Source organism: Mustela nigripes, chromosome X (assembly GCF_022355385.1).
Source record: "Mustela nigripes isolate SB6536 chromosome X, MUSNIG.SB6536, whole genome shotgun sequence".
Lineage (NCBI taxonomy): Eukaryota > Metazoa > Chordata > Mammalia > Carnivora > Mustelidae > Mustela > Mustela nigripes.
The window spans coordinates 87,564,549-87,585,909 of NC_081575.1; the positions used below are offsets into that span (position 1 = coordinate 87,564,549).

The following is a 21,361-nucleotide window of genomic DNA, read 5'->3' on the forward strand; positions in this document are numbered from 1 at the left end:
CCGTAGGGGGAGGAGGGTGTGTGTGCGCGAGGCGGGTGCGCGGGGCTCGGGAGCTGGTCCGCGGCTGGGGCGGAGGAGGAGGAGTTGAAGGCGGCGGCCGCGACTCCCGCCCGCACAGACAGCCAGTCCCGCGAAGCCCCCTCCCACTCTCAGGCGGGCGGCGGCGGCGGCGGCGGCGGGAGGAGGAGAAGGAGGAGGGAGCGTCTCTGCCGCCGCCTCCTGGTCCCCAGCGCCGATCTGCCGCCGCCACCTCCCTCCGCGGCGATCCTCCCTCCATGGTCCTGCCGCGGCCCCCCTGGTAGCCTGAGCTGCCCCGCGCCGCGCCGCGCCGGAGCCAGCCTCGTCAGAGGGAGCGGTCGCGGCCTCGCGGCCCGCGCGGGCTGACGAGCGGAGAGCGCGGCGCCGCGCGGTCCCCGAGGATCCGCACGCCGGGCAGCGCGGCCCGAGCAGCGCGAGGAGCAGCGGGCGGGCGGGCGGCGCCGGGCCCGGGCCGCCCTCGCTCCTGCGCCCCGGCCCCGCCGCCCGCGCCGGGGCGGTCTCCCGCAGAGGAAGGCGCCGCAGTCTCCGGGCCTCGCAGCCCCACTCGAGCGTCCTCAGCACCGAGGACTCGCGGGTCCTGAGGGGAAGAGGCGAGCCAGGGGCCGGTCACTGAGCTCTTTGGCGCCCCCACCCCCGTTTTCGGAGCCCTCCACGCTGCGGCCGCTGTCCCCTCCGGACCATGGCCGACGACGACGTGCTGTTCGAGGATGTGTACGAGCTCTGCGAGGTGATCGGCAAGTGAGTTCCCACGCGAGGGAGCGGGAGTGTGGAAAAATGCATTTCAGTGATGCCCGGGTCCTCCCGCACCGGCACCCGCTCCGGGCCTGCCCCCTGCCCTCCCTTCCCCTCTGCCTCCCTCGTCCTCACCCGGGCGTATTTATAGACGTGTACCTGGACCTCCTGCTGGGCGGGGGTCCGGGGGGTTCTCAGCGATCCGTGGAAGCCACCGAGCCGAGGTCCGCCACCCCACGAGGCGTGGGGCCGGCCGAAATCCGCTGTCTGCATTTTATCTGACGGTTGCACAGGGACGTGGCAGACCCGATTTTATAGTTGCTTCCTGGGAACAGTTGGGGTTATTGTTACCTTGCGTGTACCACAGACCATTAACGAAAAGAGCAGCTTGCATTTCCTTTGCTTGCATGGAGCGATAGCGAGAGAACGTCCAGGGTTTTTAATTGTGGGGTGTGTGTCTATTGTGCAGGATATTAGAGAGATGCCTTTGTGTTCACCCCGTGCCCGGATTGGAGGGGGTCATTTTCAGACGGGGTGCGTTCAGTTTCAGCAAATTGCTCACCTGGTGTAGACCAGCGTGGAAAGAGTTGGGGGTATCCGAATTTTTAATGCCTCGTTATGCAATGACTGTTAAATCAGTGTTCAAGGCTTCCCTCGACTGTTGTTGGGATGGTGGTGGAGCCGTCTGCTTTGAGTCACCGGGCTGGTCTAGAATATAGAACTGACAGTCCAAATGCTCATCCTTTCATCTGTGTTGTGTAATTACACTAGGGAAAAGCAGGGAATCAGATTAATCACAGTGCTGATTGAGAATTAAATCTGCAGTTCCTCATCTAATTGTCCATTCCTTAAATCTGTTTTGAATAGTTTCCTTTTCATTCTTGTCAAACAGTATTCCAAGTGCACAATCCTGCTAATTTGCTTGTGAAGGAAAAGGCTGGCGATCTGAAGTTGATTTCCTAGTTCAGCGTGTATTCTGTGCCTTTAGAAGTTCAGGAGATAAGATTTAAGAGCAATTTTTGCTGCTTTATTAAGGATCGCTAGGTAGCTGCCATTGAAATATTTTACCTCTTTTTGGAAGCCCTGCTTTATTGTCTATTTTAAGGTCTGCAGTTGGGAAATGAAACCAAGACCTTAGAGCAGTTGGCTGTATCCCTTTTAAGTTGTCTGCTGTACTGGATTTCAATTTGTTTAAGTGCTGATAACTCATTTTTTTTTCTTCTGTGTTGAGGTATTACCGTGTTGCCTGCCTCTCATGGTGAAATTATGGGTAGACCTTGCTACACACTTTCCTCAGACCCAACTGATACAAGGACATGTTACTCCTTGCCCCTATTGTTACATGACCAGCTTGTCTACTAGAGGAAGGATATCCAGTGTGCCCTGTAAAGTGCTTTTGGAAGTGCTCTAGAGTAGTGCTTTCCAAAGATACAGAATGCAAGACGTATATGTAATTTTCTATACAAAAATCTTACATATGCAAATTTTGTAATGGCCACATTAAAAAAATCAGAAGCAAATAGGTGCAATCAATTTTAATAAAATATTTTATTTAACCCACTAGATCCAAACTATTATTATTTCAACACATAATCAGGGCAGAAATTATTCATGAGATATTTTACATCCTTTCTTTTGTACTCAGTCTTTGAAATCCGGTGTGTATTCTACACTTACAGCACATCTTAATTCTGACACTAAGCTAAATTTTCAGCAGAAATACTTGATCTGTATTTAGGTTTCATAACATTTGCATTTGCAAAAGTAGCTTCACATACCCAAGTTTCCCCAAACATATCTAAAAGTTTTCTAATAACCTAATTGATATCTCTTTCTAAATTTAAATTTTGATGAAATAAAATTAAATAAAATTGAAAATTCAGTTTCTCAGTTGGACTAGCCACATTTCAAGTGCTCCACAGCCATATGTGGATAGCAAGCACTGTTCTGTAGAGACAAACATGTTTTTAAAAAAAATCTCTTTGGTTTCTTCATTCTTAGCACCCGGTAAAGGTAAATTAGGGTTTCCCAAAAGCTCCCAAATGATCGTGTGTGTGGGTGAATGATATTTGTTGTGCCTTAGTTATATTTGCTTTAAATGAGCCAGCAAAGTCATAATTCGAAAATGTGAAATTAAAATGTTAATTATATCATGATGACGGAATATAGCCATCTTTGGATCAATGTTAGTAACCAGTTCCGATTCCTTAAGGTCTTAAAGAGTGATGACATGATCTCTTTGGATATCAGAACAAAGTGGTCGGCATCACATTAGCACAATCAGTATTCTGCTGGCTTGTAATTGATAGAATGTTTTCAGGAAACACCTCTGGTAGAACTAAATTCATCTTTTCTGTTGCTTCAGAGCTGCATTAAGGAGGGAGAGCAGGCTGATTCAGAGGTGATAGGTACCCTATGGCTCCCTTAACTATTGTGAACGTGAAATCTCTTTCATACCCTACAAAATCTGACTTGGTCAGTGCCATTTATAATGTGTCATTTCGTGAAATAATGAATTCAGGGTAGCCTTCGTGGTAAAGAATGTAATGATAGTGTTCCTCACCCTGTGTAAAGGTTGAAGGTTTCTCCCGTAAATTGTCTCAGCATATATTGATCTGGAAATTGAAATTCACTTGAGATTTTCTTGCAGGGACCTTGACAGCATACATTTTAACTTAGCATTTGTTCAACTCTAGCTTTAAACAGAAAGGCCTTGAAGATGTTCACTTGTACTGGACACCCTTTTGTTGATTTCTATCCAAGTTCTCTAGAATTGTGATTTTCTTGTATACCACATTAGCATCACAAATTGTTTTTGACCCTTAGGTGTTAATAGGTTTAAATTTCCACTGAGGTACTTTAAGACAGATTTCAATTTTCAAGATCAATTGACCACCCACTCACTCCTCTACCTCACTGCTTATCAGCTCATTCACTCACCCACTGTCTGCAAGGGAATCATGTGCCTGATTCGTTAGGAATATTGAAAGGATGCCATTTCCTGTTTTAAAAAAATTAAACTCCTTCCCCGCGTTTCTTATTTTTGAAAGTCTTACAAAAGATCTTTTGAATGCCCATTGTTTCCATAACATTTTCCTGTGTAACGTCTTTCAAGTGACTGAAACAAATCTCCAATGATGGGACCTTATCCTAGTCCCAAAACTTCTCATCCTTGCAAATGTAGCAATTAGTGGGAAAGAAAGATTTTATGCAAATGCAGGAAATTGGCTCATTTTTATGCCATGATCATTTACTGTATCTTTTGCAAGTGTATAGCTTTAGAGGTAAGTGTACAGTCAGTAATATTACATGAAGGCAATTTTAAGATGATTCATCCAAATTAAAACATAGAAATGCCTACCTTCATGGTACAGGAGTTTCTGTGAATGAGAATAGCAAAAAGCACACCATTTTCATCTTGCATGAGCTGAATATTTGCCCTGGTATTTAGGATTCTTAGTAACCTGTAACTTCTGACTTTCCTGCTTTGGTAGGATGTATACTAAACTTGGAATGATGCAGCATGACCCCTGCTCAAGGATGACATGCAAGTTTGTGAGGCATGCTGAATTTGCTTGTACTTTGAGAGTACTTACCATATTTAATTACGGTTTCTTATTCATGAGTCCTGCCTAGTGAACAGGGAGCTTCTTGAGGACAGGGAACATATATACCTTTCTCCGTTAACTTAACTCAGGGTCTGCGACATAACCATTGCTCATTAGCTATGGGATGAATTGAGTAGTTTTAATAAAATCTCATTAAAAGGCAAAAAGCATGTTTATCAACCTCAGAGCAATTACTATCCCAAAAGGCTGTATTAGTCTGAAGCAATGGATCTCCACCTGGCTGCATATCAGAATCACCAGGGGAGCTTTTAAAAAAGATCAATGTCAGGGCCCTGTGTCAGCGCAATAAAATCAGAATCTCTGGGAGTGGGTCCTGGACACTGGCATTTTTTGAAAGCTCTCTAAGTAATTCTAATGTGTAGCTACGATTGAGTCATTGGTTTAAAACTTAGGTAATGTATGTAATATTTTGGGACTGGGTTTTCAGAGGCTTACAGGATTTGAAAAGTAGAACAAATGCTTTTTGGGTGGTATTGAAGCCAGGAGACCAAAATGTGGATTTTATCTCCTCTGTGCTATGTCTCTGAGCCCTTTGCGTCAGAATTTTGTTTCAGCCTGTGTTTGGCTTTGATTTCTTGGGTCTTTTAAGATTCGCATTGATTTATGATGCTCATCTAATGCTAACATGGTGACTGATGTTTGGAACAACACAGAACGAGGATTGCTTCAATAACTGTGGCTGTCCACTACAACAACTTAATTTAATATTAAGAGATTTATCAGTTCAGTATGGATTGTGTTTATACATATACTTTATTAAAAGAGTGTGGTTATTTTGCTTATATACTTCACGTCCACACTTGCAATTCTAGTAAAACCATTTACCAGAGAATTGAATTAAATGCAGGCTTTATATAAACACGGGATTAATCATTGGTAAAATATGTAATTTAACATGACAAAAATTCAGCTTTACTCTTTTTACTAATTACCATGGCTTGCACATATATTGATTGGCCCACTGATTTGGATTTCCAGTACCACAGAGGGCAACATTATAATATGTTGGAATATCTTTCTTGGAAATTTTATTTTATGTAGACATTGTAGGCAAATTAGTTTTTAGTGTCTGGAAAAGTGTGAGCCCGAAGGAACCAGGAATTTACTAGAAATGAATAGATGTTTTATGAGAGAAGTGTTTGATCAGAGTGACAGTTGTGTAGCAAGGCAGGAGAAACACAGTCACCAGCTTGCCCATTGGTGGCCCAGAAAGAGTCAAGCCAAGGGGGATTAGCTGCAGTTCCATGGAAGAGAAACCTGTTTCACATGGTGTAGATGCCTGCACGTGGCCAGCCTTTTTGGGAGTAGGTAAGCAGTGTTGATTCCTGATGACGGAGTTGGCTTCTGGGACCATTTTGGAGGGAATTGAGCTTTCCTGCATGTGCGCACTTTCTCGGAGTCTCTTCATGCCTGCTTCTTACAGAATGCCTTAGGACTTGGAGTTTCTGAAGTGTCGTTTGCCTGTCTTCTTTATAAAGACTTCCTGTGACTCCCTTGCATTCTAAAACTGTGACCTGCTTCTGTGTCCTTGACATGTGCACTTCACAACCCCCCTGTTTGCTCCGTTTAATCTGCAACATTTCACCTGGCAAACTACCTCTCGTGCACCTTAAATGGTGTTCCTGGTTATTGCCTTTAAATCGAAAAGTCTTTTACCGTTCCCAGTTGTAGTTCTACTCAACACATTAAAGAAGCAAGTATGCCTTCCTTTTTGAGACTGTTCTTGAATTACTGCATTTTTAAAAACATTTTCACATTTTAAATTTGCCAGAAGCACTGTTTAAAAGAACTTTGACATAAGATTGTTTAAAGGTAAAAACAAAAAATCTTTCATCATTTAATGCTTACTTCGTAAGGGGAGTTGACATTTCTGCCTTCTAATGTTAGGCACTTTACATATATTATCTCCTCTGATTATACCTGTTTTACAGAAAACACTGCGCTTCAGTGAGGGGTAACTTGCCCAAGATCACATGAAATTGCAACTGGTTCCGAAGTCCATTCATTCATTTCCTGCCAATTGCGGTAGTTAAATATGCTACATCGGGTTTCTTTAAAGCGAGGCCCATGCCTTCATTTTCAGAGTTTATTTACAACAATTTTTAATTGTTTGACGCTCTAGTTCTATTTTTCACTCCTTCATTGGAGGTTCCATACTACCTTCATTGTTTCACCCATTTTTCTTTTTGTCTTTCTTGTTAATGAGATAGCCGCGTTTGTTACTAAACTGATAAGCCTCTGCATTCTTTAGCAGTGGAAATATAGACTCTTGTCCATTCATCCAAAATACAATTTGTTTTGGAACTTTCTCTACACCTTTTACTGTCCAGGTTTTTCTTTTCCGTTCCCCTGCCCCAACAAACAGCATCGTTGATTAATGACTCCTAACTTGCCAAACCAGACGTGATGAGGTGTGGGAGATGGGTGTTTGTTGCGAGTAGGGTGGAGTGGTTTCCACTGGGTCGTTGCTCCTATATCCTGTGCTACAAATCCTGCAGTTGCTCTCCCTGACTCTGAAAACCACGTGTGGAACTGCAGCTGCGGAGCAATGAGCTTGTCAGCTGGGGGCCAGCATGGCACACCTAAGTAGGCGAGTGAGTGAGTTACTGAACAGGTCCCTGACCCCCACCAACAAGCTGATGGCCGGTGCAGCTCTCGCATTTGGGGTTTTAGTTTTTAGTTGGCAACTGACAGTGCAGATTCTAAAACCACCAGATACAGCTCTGAATTCATGCTCCAGGGTTCAAGGTGTGACAGGACCCGCTCTCTTCTTTCTCTGCTGGGGCCACCCCCTGTCTGGGTATTCCTCTTTGAACTGAGTCCAATGTAATTACCCTTCTGGCCATTATGGAGCCAGAGTCAGTAAAGGGAGAGTCTCCCTTCATCCACACCAGGAAGATTTCATTTCTGGAGCTTGTTTGATTTAAAGGAAGTTAATACGCATTTGCAATGTTGAGAGTCAATAATTTTCTATTACTTTCTCTTCGTAAATTGACTCGTCTTTGTAAAATAAATTATAAAATTAATTTTAAATTCTAGAATATCCAGAGGTATATGTGCCCCTCTCTCCATTCTCCCACCGTCCATAGAGGTTACCATTCTCCCATTCTCCAAGAGGTTACCATTGTCCAGCTCTGTACATCTTTCTGGAAGGTCTTTGTTTAAAAAACAGAATGGGATCATATTTGTACACTATGCTGAAATATTAATTTTCCATTGACAAACACTGTCTCTGATGACCTTTCCATATCCATCTACATCTCTGTCGAACTTTGTCTCTTCTTAAACTGCTGCCCAATATTCCATGGTATAGATTGATTATTGCAGCTTTGAGTTGAGTGCAAGCCATTTGTAAGTAGACAGACATCATTGGAAATGCTGAACTGGAGTTTGGGTGAGAGTTCTGGAATGACAGTGAAGGTTTGGAAAGTAAAACTGAGTGAATGAGTTCTTGACAGGTGACTGAGCTGGAGAGATGTGGTTTGCTGTGTAACTCACAGAGCTAGAAGAGTCAGAATGGCTGGATTTCACAGAAGTTTTAAAGTAGGGAGGATCAATAATGTAAAATGCCAGCACACTGTGATGGACTATCAAAAAAAAGGCTTGTTTATAGTATAGAGGCAATTTAAAGCATCTTTCAAAATAAATATAATGTTAAATATCAATTCATGTTGTGACTGAAAAGCAAGGTTCTGTGCATGTTGGTAATACACTATTTCTCTGTGACTCCACCTCAACAGCAGCATATTTAGGGTAAAAAAAAAAAGAAGCTGATTTCTTTTTTGTTATGATTGTGTTTTGTAGATTCTGATGGCTGGCTTTTAGGTAAAACCATTTGGTTTTCCTAAGATTAGGTATTTTTCATTCCTCAGCTTGGTTCATAACTTTCAATTAAATGGAAGCCTTCAATGAAATGACATGGTAAATTTTATATACTTTACATTTACTCTATGTTCTTGATATTAGTCAAACCATTCTTATTTTTTAAAATCCCTTCCCCACAGGGAACTGCACCCTTCCTTGTCTCAAGGTTTTGGGTCCCCATTGGATGAGTGTAGTTAATGTCTCTCTACCTCCCACTGTGCAACTAAATTTGTTCATTGGCTTTTTGTAGTTGTGCCATACCCATTCACAATAAGAAACGATTACTTTATTGCACTTAAGCCAATTTTTTGGTAAGTGTACATTATTTCATTTTAACACCTGTGTTCTATCACTGAACTGTTGCACGTTATTTTTTCCAATCTTATTTCTTTATTATTTTTTTAAAAGATGTTATTTATTTGACAGAGAGACACAGCAAGAGAGGGAACACAAGCAGGGGGAGTGGGAGAGGGAGAAGCAGGCTTCCCACCGAGCAGGGAGCCCAACACAGGGCTCAGTCCAGGACCCTGAGATCATGACCTGAGCCAAAGGCAGATGCTTAATTGACTGAGCCACCCAGGCGCCCTTCTTATTTCTTTTAATACACATTTTTTTTTTTTTTGCTTTGTTACCATTGTTTTGAATAATTGAATCGCTTATTTTGGAATGATGACTGTGTTCTCTTTCTGTCTGTCTCAGTGTAGTTTAATAATATCCAAACTCTACTATGTCGAGTCTGTATTTCAGGCTTTTTAATTGTAACCCTGAGTTTAGAATATCTTGGTGTATTTAAATCTAAAGTGGAAGTATAACTGCCTAGCTATATGCAGATTCTAATGTTTTATTAAAATACTCTTGATGTTATTAATGCAATTATGAGGTCTCTAGCCCTGCCAGGACATGCAGATTATCATTATACTGCTGCTATTTTATGGAATTTAATTTGTGTTTTTAGGAAACATCATAGATTTTCAGCCTTTCTGCTTACCCTTGGTATGTACTTTACCCCCAAACATATGGATTGACATTGTTTTATATCTTATGAGGCAGCCTCCTAAGATCAGATATGGTAGCCTTTGGGCACAGTGTGGCCATTTTCTTCTTATTTATAGAAAGAATGATGGCCACTTCACAAGCTATTTGCATGGATTAGTGATTGTAAAGTGCAGCATAAGTATTTTTTATTTCTAGAATGTCTCTGAGATACTCAAATTACTTTTGGCAGCTATGTAGATAAGTTTCAACAATTTCCAAATGTGCACTTTCTCAATGCTAAACACAGGCTCTATTACATAAATAATATGGTGAAATGAACATTCTTTCCTATCACATGGGTAAAATTGTTAGTGGTGTTAACAGTTCCTTCATTTGTTCATTTATGAGTGCAATTCTAGCTGTGTGGCCCTAGACAAGTTAGTTAACCTCTCTGAGTCTCAGTTTCTTTACCTGCAAAATGAGGGTGATACTATACGCCTTGCAGGATTGTTGTGAGGATTGAATAATGTGATCTGTGTAAAATGACTAAAGATAGTTGTTATTTTAATTGCCATTATCGATTTTTTTATGTTTTTAATTTCTTTTTAAATGAACTCTACTACCAACATTGGGCTCAAACTCATGACCCTGAGATCAAGTGTTGTGTGCTCCACTGACTGAATCAGCCAGGTGCCCTGTTACTCACCAAATGCTTGAGTTCTCTGGCCTCAAGGAGCTCTCTGTCAATGGGAGAAGTTGAAAAGTGGCTCATATCTCAACTAACTAGACATTAAGTCCTGTTAAAGCCAGGGTTGTATCTGACATGTTCAGCTAGTATCCTCCGCACAACTGACACACAGTAAGTATCCAGTTGTTGAAAGAGTGAGTGTTAAATGAGCAATCCAGAGACTGTGACCACCTAGCCATAAAAGGAAGTTGGGGAAATTTTTACAGAGGAAGTCAGGCTTGAATGATTTGTTAGTCTTCTTCTTGGGTAACTCATGTCATCTTTTTATGCCTGTTTCCTCATTAAGAAATCAGAGTAGAGGAATACAGGTCAGGAAAATTAAAGAACTCTTATGAAATTTTAAAAATGTTTATATTATTTTTTAAAATAATGAACTTTATTTTTTTGAGCAATTTTGGGTTCACAGCTCCTATTTTAGTTTAGTGACACAGACAACCTACATAAGAAATTTGAACAATAAGCATAAAATTAAATGTTTTAGGGATAACAGTAGGAATTTTTTTCTCTTTTTTTGGTTCTTGAATTCTATGGCTTGAGTATTATATTAGTATTATATGCTGGACACAGTGTTAAATTGTTTATATTTTTCTAATTTAACCTTGGCTACCAGCCTTCCCTTTGAGGCAATCATCCCTTCCCCTTTAACCGATGAGGAAACTAAGCAGGAGGGTGATCAGTAACTTGCCCTGGGCAAAGTGTCAATAGTAATAAGCGGCAACATGGGGATTCATACCTGGGTATTTATGACCCATCTAAGCACTTGCTCTTCAGTACTGTTTTACTGCTTGTCATTTAGTATACCAGAGACTGGTTGTCTTTTAAAGGCTAGTCCTAAATATAAGACTCTAACATTCTGATTTTAGATGTTTCAGCAGGTTCATAGAACACATTTTTTTTGGTACCAGCTTTATTGAGATGTAATTCACATACCATACAATTCGCCAATGTAAAGCGTACATTTTAGTGGGATTTAGTATATTCACGGAGTTGTGAAACCATCACCATGAGAAATTTCCAAACATTTTTATCACCCGCAAAAGAAACCCAGTATACGTTAGCTCCAACCCCATCTTTCCCTATCCCTAAGTAACAACTGGTCTACTTTCTAGCTCTACAGATGTGCCTGTTCTGGACATTGCATGTAAATGAAATCATACCACATGTGGTCTTTTTGTGACTACTTCTTTGGGCATAATGTTTTCAAAGTTCATCCATGTTGTCGATGTATCAGCATTTCATCTTTAAGACCCAGTAATACTCCATCGTGTGGATATACCAATTTTGTTGATCCATTATCAACTGATGGGCCATTTGGGTGCTTTTTATCCATTGGCTATCATAAATAATCCTGCTGTGGACATTGACCTACAAGTTTTTGTGTGGGCATATATTTTTATTTCTCTTGGGTATATATGTAGGAGTAGAATTGCTGGGTCAAATGCTAACTCTGTGCTTAACATTTTGAGGCACTGCCAGACTATTTCCCAAAGCTGTTGCACCATTTTACATTCCCACCAGCAGTGTATGAGGGTTAGAATGCTTTTTAATCAGGTGAGCACTATCAGAGCTTGCTGGTAGAGTCTGTTCAATACACTGTAACATAAATAAAAGTAAATTTTATGGGTTATTGGTTAACCTTTTATCTCACAGACCTATTTATACTGATTTCCATCAATTTTAGATGTTGTAGACCAAGGGTTGGCAAACTGTCTGTAAACTACTAGATAGTAAATATTTTGGGCTTTGTGAGCCCTACAGCAGATGTCACAGCTACTCAGCTCTACCATTGTAGCGTGAAGACAACCATATGAAAACAAATGAGTGTGGCTGTGTTCCAATAAAACTTTATTTATAAAAATAGGTGGTTAGATTTAGCTTTCAGGCTGTAATTTGCTGATACTGTTGTAGATTAAAAATGAAACTGGAGCTTACTATCCAGTTCCTTTTCTTATTTACAATCAAGATTGGGATATTCTGTCAGTGGTCTGAATAGCCCCATAATGAGCAGGTTGTTTCTGAAAAAATGTATACATGGAAGCTGGTTCACTGAACTGTTTTCACTGTTACATGGGGAAATGCTATACATTTAGTTTTTTGTGGGTTTTAAATTTGTTTTTATTACAATTTTTTTTTTTTACTGCTTTTGGATTTTTTTTTCAATCCTCGGAAGGGGAAAAAAAACCCATCAAAATTCTTTTAAGATTGTTTCACCAGAAGCAATATAAATGTAGAGTTCCTAAAAGAAATTCTTTCTTTCATGCTTGCCTATTGCCTGTAGAGTGGATGAAAATAGAAATGAGAATGTACTAAAAATTTTCAGATATCAAAGGTTATTTAAAATACTAGCTTTAATAAAGTTAGGGGGAAAATCACTAGCTAAATCTCCATCCCTAATTTGAGAGTTGTGATGTGCCATCTATGTATATTTTATGACTTCTCAAAGAGCCCCTGATAGAGTCACTGTTTAATTAGGGTGTGAGTATGCGTGCATGCATGTGTGTTGTAAACAAAACCTTTTCAGGTTCTATTTTGTGTTTGAAATTCATTTTACTCAATATATATTGTGGTAATAGACCTACAATACGTAGAGTGCTTTGTGGCTTTAAAAAACTGTCATTGCGGGGCACCTGGGTGGCTCAGTGGGTTAAAGCCTCTACCTTCAACTCAGGTCGTGATCTCAGGATTCTGGGATGGAGCCCTGCAACGGGCTCTCTGCTCAGCGGGGAGCCTGCTTCCTCCTCTTTCTCTGCCTGCCTCTCTGCCTACTTGTGATCTCTCTCTTTGTCAAATAAATAAATAAAAATCTTTTTTAAAAAAACCTGTCATTGCCTCTTAGGTACATCAGAAAGATAGTATTCTTTGTGCTTAGAGCTTTTGTAATTTGTTTGCAAGACTGTTACAGATTGTAATTTTGCAGTGTTGTGAAAAGCTCCAAAGACTGTTAAGAGAGGGAATTTTGTATCACAGCTTTTGTCTTTGCGTTTGGGCATTTGACAGTTGAATTAATTGTTCAAATTGTGAAATTTTAGAAAGGAGACAAGGAAAATCTCAGAATATGTATTTAGGAAATAGCCATATGAAGGATTTGTGAATATTATAGTGTTCTTTTATGTAACTTCCCCGCATTTTATTATGGCAGCAGTGTCCACATTTTAACAGTGAGCAAAATGAGGTAGGACGATCCTAAAGTTGGCAGTCTCTGACACAGTTGGCCACTGACTCTAAATTCCCTAAATTTACAGAGTGGCATTTCATCCACAAGGTCACATTACATTGTCAGGCGGAAGAATGATCATGTTGGAATCTGTTTAGATCACTTACTTTGATGAAAATACTTCTCTAGGTTGGCTTCAGAGGACGGTAGAAGGCACCCTTTCCTCTTATAATTCATGAACAGTACTATTTATATTGCACTTTTTTAGGTTTGAAGTTTTTGCTGACTTCCATCTGAGCCATTATCTCAAAAGCAGAATGGTCTACTTTTATTTATATAGAATATTTACTGATCGTCTTAGGTTTAATAACATCTTAACTGGATATCTGTCCTGGCAGTAATATATGGCATTGAATTTGAAATGACCTTTTTAATAAATATTTTTTTCTTTAATTTAGTCACTTGAAAAATAATTAGATACTTGTGAAACAAACAAGAAGGTGTTTTCACTGAGAACTTTCTTTAATTATGTTTCATATAAATTTAAAAAAATTGTTACTGGAGTATTCGGATCACAGGTTAGAGTGAGAATGTAATTATCTCACATTATAATCAACTTACATAAAACTTTTAAAAGAGTGCTAATAGGAATGGAAAAAACCTCTACTGACCATATGCACTGTGGGTTATTCTTCTTTCTTCCCTTCTTTTTAAAAAACATTTACCTCTTATAATGGATGTGAAACTGATTTGTGTAAATATCTATTCAAATGAATACATTTTCATTATTATCACTGCAGAAAGAGCCTGGGTATCTAGAGAGGGAGATTCTAGGCTTGCTACTCTACTTTTTGGATTATCTCCATTAATAGTATTTCTCCCATTGCCAAGTATTTCTGTTGTACTGCTGGAAAGGTTCACCATACTTCCATAATCTATGACCCACTCACACTAAAGGTCGATGCTTAAAATTGCCATCTGATTAAAGTTCAGGCTTCTTGGTTAGACTTGGTGGGAGTGGCTTCAGAACTAGACCCATGAATGTGAATATAGACTTGAAGATGTTACTAGAATGAGGTTTTTCCTCATGAAGACATATTCATAGACATAGTCCTGCAAAGACATATGAAAGTTGGATTTGATCAATGTGGCTTAGAACTTACCAAGAAAAATAGTATTTTAATGATTTTTTTAAAATAATGGTGACAGATCACCACTTCGTTTGTTTTCCTCAGTTTCCTCGTCTTGTAAAAGAAAGATAGTAAATGCTGTATTATCTATCTCCTTAGATTCTTAGGATAAAATGACACAATTCTTTAAAATTCTTAAGCTGTCTTACATATTTTGATTTTTTTTAAGATTTAATTTATTTATTTGACAGAGAGAGAGAGAGAGAGAGACCACAAGTAGGCTGAGAGGCAGGTGGGGTGGGGGAGCAGACTCCCCGCTGAGCAGAGAGCCTGATGTGGGGCTCAATCCCAGGACCCTAAGATCATGACCTGAGCCGAAGGCAGAGGCTTAACCAACTGAGCCACCCAGGCACCCCCATATTTTGATTTTATTGAGATGAAGCACTTCTTAGCAATGGGTTGCGTTGAATTTTCTTTGATTTTGCAAGAATGGCTTACCTTTGTCTTTAATACTTGTTGTATTTGGTTTTATTTCTAGAACTTAACACTTTTCAACTCTTTATAGGACTTAGAACATGCTATGTGAAAGTGTTGGGTAAGAGACTTGAGGATGAATTATGTGTATTTTACTGGTGGGACAATGTTTACACTGAAGGAAAAAAAAAAAAAACCCTGACTAGTATGTTTCTCCTTTGTTCTCTTTGTATTATTTAATTTTGTTTGAGCTTTGAAGTTTGGAACTTACTACAAGTAACAAATTTCTGTAACCAATCAGATGGGAACTGTGGCAGCTACTTAAAATATTGAACTTCTTGTTTAGTAGTAAGGTCTAGAGCAGTGGCTCTCAAAGTGTGGACCTTATTCTGACCAGCTGCAGCAGTATTACGTGGAAACTTGTTAGAAATGCGGATTCTCAGGTCCTCGGCCTGCCTTACAGATCAGAAACAAGGTGGGGTGGAGCACAGCAATCTGTTTTAACAGCCCTCCAGGGGGTCCTGAGGTACATTAATGTTAGGGAACCACTGATTTGGAACTCCGCATCAGGGTCTAGTAAACTATGGTGCCTGGGCCAAATTGGACCACTCTCTGTTTTTATAGTTTTTTAGGAATACAGCCATGCCCATTCATTTAAATATTGTCTGTAGCTGTTTTCACACTACATGTAAGGGCAGAGGTAAGTAATTGCGGCAGTGACCACATGGCCCACAAACCCCAAAATTTTTACTTTCTGGTCCTTCACACAAAAAAGTTTGCTGATCCTTGCTTGAGTTGAAGCCTTGGTACAGTTTTCTTGCCCGTTATACGAAACTGCAAATTTCTGAAATCTGTAGGTAAAACACCAATTTTTTTTGTTGCCATTACACCTGATGCTCTTATTTCTGTAAACCCCTTCTTCTCTCTGATAGCAAACTGTAATTTAGTGGCTAGAGACCTGTGAATGAAAATACACAACTGTGTCCTTTCCTTTTATGTTTGCTAACGGCGGTAGCCTGTTTAACATTTCTGTGACATTTCCTCACTGATTCTGCTCTGATATGTTCTTGGTTCTTCCTGTACTCTGGTGTAGCCTGACTTAATTATCTTTTATAGTCTTCATTTTTCCCAGGTCTTACTGTCTTTTAACTTCATCAAGTGAAAATCTACCTTGTGGCTGCTGAGTTTAGGAATTCTTGGGAGCCATTTGGTGTACTCTGAGCCATGGAAGTAGTGCCATCCCATGTGGAAATGTTTTATCCTTGGCCTGGAGTGCTGTGGTCATTGGTACTTCACAAAGATGTTCGTGAGCACATAAATACTGAATAATGTGGGTAATCCTAGAATGTTCACCAGACAAGGTTCTGTTAGCCTTCCCATACCAAGGATGGCTATTTCTATCCTTAGTTGAAATATCATCTTCTTTTGTTCTTGCTCTCTGCCTTTAAGGGAATTGGTGGCCAGTGTCATATGAAATACTGGAACCGAATTTTAATTTTGTTCTTATTAATGCACTAGGAATCTTTCACTCTGCGCACTCCACTGAAAGCAGTATAATAGCTTCTGAAAAGCCTTCTTGGGATGCCTGGGTGGCTCAGTCCATTAAGTGACTGCCTTTGACTCAGATCATGCCCTGGAGTCCCAGGATCGAGTCCCACATCAGCCTCCTTGCTCAGGAGGGAGTCTGCTTCTCCCTCTGTCCCTACCCCCTCATGCTCCCTCATTCTCTCTCTCAAATAAATAAATAAATAAATAAAATCTTAAAAAAAAAAAAGAAACAAAACGAAAAGCCTTCTCACCATCTCCATTCACTCTAGTAGCAAAAGCGAGGAAAGTATTGCTTTTGCAACTGTGAGTCCATGGTGGTTTGAAGTTAAGAAACATGACTTGGCCAAATGATCCCAAGCTGTGTCACTGATGAGTTTGTTTGGTCCATGATTTCTTTTGGCATATTCGGGTGGAATACTTTGGTCGGGTAAGACACAGGAGATAGTGAGCTTAAAACTGGAAACAATTGAGTGAGACCTTTTATTTAGGCTTTCCCAATCAACTTAATTCATACTTTTTGCCATGCTGACTCATCCCAGAGGCGAGGTACAATGAGAGAGGGTCAGGCAAAGGCCAGCCCTCAGTGTGGTTACTTAGGTCTATTGCCAAAAGCAGCCCATCTACAGGAGAACTTGAGCTTTACCGTTCTGTACAATACAGTATGGACGTGCATTGTTTCCAAAATTAAATTGTTATTTTTATACCAAAGAATAAAATGAGAACTTTTAAAAAGAGAGTAATGTTCTGCAGCCTTATTGCCCCAGTCAGGACAATAGCCACCCACACGAATCATCTGAACAACCTCATCATTTCTGTTTTATCTACCTGAAACAGGGGTCAGAGGTGGGTGGTGATGAAAGCTTGGGAAATCACTCTCTAGGCAGGAGAAATGCTCTCGTGACTCTTGCTGGTTGGCCTCCCCTCATGTGCATAGGAGTTTCGGACAGCCCTGTGGAACTGGAGGTAAGCTTTAATCCCTTTATTTCTTGGCAGCTGGCCGTGCTTGGGAGCTGGGTGCTGCTTTCCTAGAAGCATCTCTTATAGATGAGTTCTGCCAAATGCACGGATTTTGAGCCATTTTAAAGGCTATAATGTTCAGACTCAGAATTTCTTAGTAGGCAGAGAGTGCCATTTAAGGGTTCTTATGCCACTGGGATAAGGTTCATTATGAAATAGACATTGCAGCAGGGCCTCCATGTGACATAAACTTATCGGAGCTTGTGTATTTTTAAAACCATATATTTCTTTAATATATATTTTAAGCTTCATTAGGTCAGGATGCATGGCTGTCATAGTCATTGCTGTATCTCTGTACCTAGGACAGCATCTGGCTGTCCATGGTAACACAGTCAGTGTTGCATAGTTATTGAACCAATTCAAAGAGGAGGAAGTAGCTGAACACATTGGAAAAGATATAAGTTGGCTCATTATGCACACAGTCAGGAATTCATATTTTCATTTAGTGCTAATATTTTGCTGCTTCAAAAACCATCTCATTCTCAGACCATCCCTCGGCGGTAGATTAGTGGATACAGAATTGTACATAGGTGCTGCGCATGAGGGTGGAATCCTGAATAACACTTAGCTTCCCTGGTTGAGATCTAGAAGATCATGGCCATAATTAACTGGATTGAGAAAACTTTCTAAGTCTTACCTGATCTGTCTAAAACTGCTTCCTCATTTGTAAAATGGAGACAGTAGAATTTACCTGATGGGATTGTTCTAAGGATTGAATGAAAAAGTGGGTATAAAGGCACAGTTCCTAGCCCTTCAGAAGTGCTCATAGACACCAGTTGCTTCCGTCATCAACAGTGAGTTTTGAGAGCTTCCTAAGTGCCAGGCTCTGTGCCAGGTGTCCCCTCCTCCCAAGTTTTGCACCAGCTTCCCTTTCCTGGGTTCCATCTGGGAGAGTCATGAAGCTGGGATAGAGCTTCAGTCACCTAGCCAGCCCCTCCTTACCTTGAACAAAGTTAAGCGACCAACTGTTAAATCCCACCATCTGCCTAATACTTTAGCCACTAGCCAGATGTGCAAATTTAAAGTTACTTAAAATTAAATAAAATTTAAAGTCCATTGACTATTTTCCTAAAGATTTATAAATGGCTAATACAACACATTGAAAAGGTTGTCAACATCATTAGTTGTTAGGGAAGTACAAATCAAAACCACAGTGAGATACCACTTCACACACACCAGGATGGCCATAATTGAAAAGAGGGATAATAACAAATGTTAGCAAGGATGTGGAGAAATTGTATCTCTTTATACATTGCTGGTGGGAATGTAATGTGGCACAACCTACTGTGTAAAACACTTTAGCAGTTCCTCAGAAAGTTATAGTTTCCATACAACCCAGCAGTTCTACTCCTGGATATACACCAGGAGAACTGAAAACGTATGTTCACACAAAAACTTGTACATCAGTGTTCACAGCAGCATTGTTCTCAGTAGCCAAAAGGTGGAAACAATGGAAATTTCCATTTTCTGATGAACAGAGAAACAAAATGGGGTAGTTGTGGGCAGTGGAATATTACTCAGCCAGAAAAGAAATGAGGTACTGGTACCTGCTTCCACAAGGCTGAACCTCAGAAACGTCATGCCAAGTGAAAGAAGCCAGACAGAAAAGACCACATTTATATGAAATGTCCAGGGGGGGGGGTGTGATAAGGGTATGGGTTTTCTTTCTGAGATTACTTATAAATTCTGGAATTAGATAGTGCTTACTGATCAAGACACCTGTTCGTAAATATACTGAAAAAACACTGAATTGTATACTTTAAAAGGGTGAACTTGATGGTACATCTCAATGAAGATGTTCTTTTTTAAAACTTCGTTCCTTAGGTGTACCAGCCACATTTCAAGTCGTCAATAGCTACATGTTGCTAGTGGCTACAGAGTGGATGGTGCAGACTTAGAACATTTCCATCATTACAAGAAAGTTCTGTTAGAAAGTGATGATCTAGAGGAACCGAGTTTCTCTGTTGGGACCAAAAGAAAGGCCCCAGGGGTGGGGTAGGGGCAGGAAGGAAAAAGCAGAGGCTGAAAATCACAGAGAGAATGGAATAGAAGGCAGATTATGTGGATTATGCTCTGGAGAAATGTTACTTTTGGGCAGTTTTACTCTTAGTTTCTTTCTGCCTGTTCCACTGGGCAGCCCCCAAAGTATTTTCATTTAATTCTCAAATCCACGAAGGAGGTACTGTTGTTTTCACTTTGTACAAATGAATTAATGGGGGCTTTACTGAGTTTAAGAGATTTGCATAGCTAGTGAGGGCCCAGCCAAGTCTCTTCCCTAGGTTGGGTTACTTCACATGTACTTTCCTTCTGTGCTATATTGTTGCCGTCTCCTTATGGAATTTGTTATTTTCTTGCCACCCATCCTCCGCCCCTACTTTGTTGCCAGCCCAACAGAGAGCTGTTCACAGTACCTTAAATGCACAGTGCTTTTTCTGCCTTGGCAGAAGCGGGTCTGTTAGCCAGCCCTCCCGTTGTCCACCTGCCCTCACCGAACACTACGGTGTCTCTCTGCTCCGCTCCCCTCAAGGTGCTGCTGAACTAAACCTTCCTTTGTGAAGCTTTCCTACCCTTCCAGTCTGAAGCCTTTTTCTGCTAAAGTTTCCGTAGTTAAGTTCTAAATAGTCCCAAAGTTAAAAGATATTTATCCACTAAGGGAACAATTATGTCATGCAGTGTTGGGGGCTGCTGTCTCACACCTGGGTGAAACTGTGGGGTGGATTCTTGTGTTGATCCTGTGAGACACTGAGCCCTATTTGTAGCTGCTCTGTTGGTGGCTGTAACAGGGAAGGAAGTGGTCTTCTTGTCCAGGCCCTTGAATTCAATCTATATACATTACCTTCTCCTTTCCACTCCCAAAGGTCTACCCTCTCCATCCTCACTGCTACAGTACTTGTCAAGCACCTCTTACAGCTTTCTGCTTAGGCTCTTTGAACTCGATAAAAGCCTGCCGTGTTTTCGTATTTTTCTATCTGCAAAACTCTTGATGCTAAAAAAAAGATACCTGATTGAATTCCGGAGCTCTTTCCAAGGCTTTGCCTGGATTCTGAGGTCATCTTGTTTTGACCTTATGCTGACTTCAGTTTATTTTCTGGTTTTGGTAGAGCATATCCTCCAGTGGCATCTGGAGAAAGATTGAATGGGAAGTAATTTTTGAGACTGTATATAACATGCTAAATAAGGTCCTACGTCAGCATTCCCAGAAACCCATGAATATATTGACTTACATGGTAAGAAGGACTTTGCAGATGTCATCAAGTTAAGGATTTTGAGGTGGGGAGATTATCCAGGGGAGCCCCATGGAAATAAGTATCTTTATAAGAGGGAGGCAGGCAGCTCAGAGTCAATAGGAGGAGACAAGAGAACAGAACTAACAGGGGCCAGGAGGCCTGTGTGTCTCAGTAAGTAAAGCGTCTGCCTTCAGCTCAGGTCATGAATCCGGGGTGATGCGCTTTGAAGATGGAGAAAGGGGCCACGAGCCAAGGAATACAGGCAGCCTCTAGAAGCCAGAAAGGGCAAGGAATCAGATTCTCCCTGATGCCTCCAGAAAGAATGTGGCCGACCCCTTGATTTTAGACTACCAACCTCCAGAACTGGAAGAGAAAAAAAATCTGTTCCTTCAAACCACTAAGTTTGTAGTAATTTTTTACAACAGCAATAGGAAACTGTGAACACACCATGTATGGAAATGTCGGTATTGTGTCGGTATTGAGAGTTTATGTAGACATAATTTATGTAGCTATTAAGATAGAATTCCAGGTTGGAAATAATTTGCTCTCAGCTTTGAAGGCATTGCTACATTGTTCTCTGTAAAGTTGTTTATCTTTTGCGACTTTTTTTTTTTCCATTTTACCCTCTACCTGCTTTTTAGGCTTTATCCCAGGGTTCTCAAAATACCATGCTATAGACTTCAGTATGGATGCTCTTGTATTCAGTTTATGGGACACTTCATAGGCCTACCGATTTGAAGATTCATTTTCTTCAGTTGTGGAAAATTAGATTTTTTTTTTTAAATAATGCTTTCTATTTTTTTTTTTCTTTTAGAACTCTTATT

General features: G+C 40.6%; 1 protein-coding gene and 1 pseudogene across 1 annotated transcript in view; both read left to right on the forward strand.

The window, feature by feature from the left end:
• The first annotated feature begins 485 nt into the window (after positions 1-485).
• The window catches only part of CASK (calcium/calmodulin dependent serine protein kinase), a 357,555-nt gene continuing 336,679 nt past the window's right edge, over positions 486-21,361 (forward strand). The window contains exon 1 of the mRNA XM_059385265.1: positions 486-777. Coding sequence (XP_059241248.1) covers positions 719-777 — 59 coding nt within the window. The 5' untranslated portion in view covers positions 486-718. The remainder of the gene's footprint in view (positions 778-21,361) is intronic.
• Positions 4,251-4,346, forward strand: LOC132007947 (U6 spliceosomal RNA; annotated as a pseudogene).